Here is a 2,561-nt window from a genome sequence, read left to right as displayed (position 1 = left end):
CCGTACGACGTACGTCCTTGGCAGCGAAAGGGTTAAACATGTTCTGGTATAAAGTCAACATATGTTCTTTCTATACTCATTTTAGCAATATTTCAATGAATATGTAAAGTAAAAACAATCCTGTTAAATGTATTATACATATAGATTTAAGTCATTTCAAAATATTTTGTCTGTCCCTTTCATCATGCTGGAGATACTTTTAGTAAACATGACCAATATTTTTGGAAACCACAAAAAAAATTAAAATTAATAACTCATTTTAGAAGCTTAATGTCCTTTTTTCACAAAGAAATGTCAACAGTTTACATAGATGGCATTAATCCTCAAAAAACCCTTACCCCCATCAATACATAAGCCTCTGCCTTGGCTTCTTCAGTCTGGGGAAGATGTAGATTCATTTCATCACCATCAAAATCAGCATTGTAGGGTGTGCAGACACATTCATTGAAGCGGAAAGTTCTGTGCGGTTTAACCCTGGCCTGTGTGGAGTAAATGTAAGAAATACGCATTTAAAACAATATAGATTCTAAAAACAACTTGCTCATCTCAGTATACCAAATATATCTGTATTGGCACCAGGTATGATGCTTGTACTTTACATATTTCAAATTAGATCAAATAATCAAACAGGGTCATAAAGAAATGTTCACGTTTAGCAGGAGCAACTTACCCCTCCCTATCTTATACAGATGAGGAGAGCGGAAGTTGTTCTGTAGCCATGTCCTAGGGTGATAACGCTGCTTTTTCACAGATGCAGTACAGTGAGTTTAAGCGTGATCATCCTAGGCCAGAAAATGTTACTACGGTAGAAGAATAAAGGAACAAACTCTGAAATAAGAAAACTAATGCAGCCACCACGTCTGAGGATGAGTAAGGGGCAATATAGACCGTATGACATGTTTTCTTGGATTTAATTATGCTTTAAAGCAAGCATATACAATTATCTGTGCTACTCACTATATGAGCCATGATGCTGAGCTTGTGCAGCGATGGCTGCCGATTAAATAGAACAATATCTCCATCTATGAGGTGCCTTTCCACGATGTCTCCAAATCTTAGCTCCTGAGCAATCTTCTCTCGGTTACCATATTTTAGAAACCTACACAAAGAAAGATGATACACCTTTAGAAACCACAAATGCCTATAGACTTCCTACACCTGCAATATCATCATCTCAAGATCTAATAAGCTTCTGTTTATCTACAAAAACTTGTACATGGTATTAAAGAGGAACTTTACCCATATTTTCAAAACAGCAAAGGCACCTTACGAAATGTTTAGGTATAATAATCTACAAAAAGATATTTCTAGATAATTGCCGGCTTTTTATTTTTTGCATACCTTATTTTTATTTTCTTCCCATTCTTCCTAAAGTGGCCATTTTAACTAAGGGCAGGTTACTAGATCTCCCTTTACTTCCTGGAACTCTGACACTAAGACATGTGACCATGCACATCACTCTCAAGGGAGGAAAATGCTTTTCCTTGAGATCTCCTGAGATTACAGATGAGATTTTCCAGCAATGATCTGCTGATGTAACCTTCCCAGGATGCAATGCTTAGGAACAATTACATTTGTGCCAAAGTGAAAAAACAGAAAATGTGATAAAAAGGTTTGTTTAGCTAATGAACGCAAGATAATTTCATATCAGCATGCAGAGCTGTAGCTGATGTGATTTTTAACCAAAGAGGTTAAAAGGTTCACTTTAATATCTTTCTATATACTTTTCAAGTAAAACAGGCAGACTAAATACACATGCTGTCAATGCATCCATATGGCGGGCCCCTTTTTTAATATAGGCCAGAACATTTTTTCTAACCTCTTGCCGTCCGTCCGTTGTAAAAAAACGGACGGACGGCCCTGCAGCATTGGCGGGTTGCCGTCTCCAGACGGCAATTTTTTTCTGCTCGCGCGCGCCCCCTAGCGGGCACGCACGGGCAGAGAAGACCCGACCATTGCACACACCCTTTACCGGGCGTTTCACATATAGGCGATCAGCGGCTCCATAGCCCGTCGATCGTCTATATGTGCTCGTCGCGTCCTATGTTATCCCCCAATATAATAGCAATAACAATAAGTTAAAAAAATTACAGCATTAAAAAAAATAAAGAAGCTAAAAAAAATAAAAAAAAATAACACAAACAGTCCCCCGCCCCGCAGATACATGCGCAAACATGCGTCTGGCGCGCCTATGTACGAAACCGACGATTGCGCCCATTATGCAGCACATGTTACATATCGCCGCGAACGTCGCAGTGAGAACAATAATTCTAGGGCCATCAATCACTGATGACACTAAAATGATGAGCGGTAAAAACGTTTAAAGCGTTGCATGACGGAATAAACATCAGTCAAAGTACCGCAGCGCTGAATACTGAAAAATGGCCTGGCCAGGAAGGGGGTGAAACACTATGGCCTTCAAGTGGTTAAAAAAAATACCCCCCGTGGTGATTATATACCTGTGGACCTCCAAAAGAAAGCTCTATCTGTCCCCAAACTTTAACAATTTTTGACTGACTGGTGAGACACTATCAAATGTTTCAAGCCCTTTATATATACGG

The 2,561-nt window shown here is 39.2% G+C and overlaps 1 protein-coding gene across 1 annotated transcript in view; it reads right to left on the bottom strand.

The window, feature by feature from the left end:
• Nucleotides 1-338: 338 nt before the first annotated feature.
• LOC108800540 (DNA-directed RNA polymerase III subunit RPC1-like) overlaps nt 339-2,561 on the bottom strand; it is a gene marked incomplete at its 3' end in the record, with an annotated part of 20,880 nt that continues 18,657 nt past the window's right edge. The window contains exons 10-11 of the mRNA XM_018572530.1: nt 958-1,099; nt 339-479 (exon numbers count right to left, since the gene is read on the bottom strand). Of these exons, the coding sequence (XP_018428032.1) occupies nt 339-479; nt 958-1,099 (283 nt within the window). The remainder of the gene's footprint in view (nt 480-957; nt 1,100-2,561) is intronic.

This window comes from Nanorana parkeri, unplaced genomic scaffold (genome assembly GCF_000935625.1).
Source record: "Nanorana parkeri isolate BGI_ZX_2015 unplaced genomic scaffold, ASM93562v1 scaffold2062, whole genome shotgun sequence".
NCBI lineage: Eukaryota > Metazoa > Chordata > Amphibia > Anura > Dicroglossidae > Nanorana > Nanorana parkeri.
Note: the sequence above shows the minus strand (reverse complement) of the source record. Positions and strands in the feature narration are given on the sequence as shown.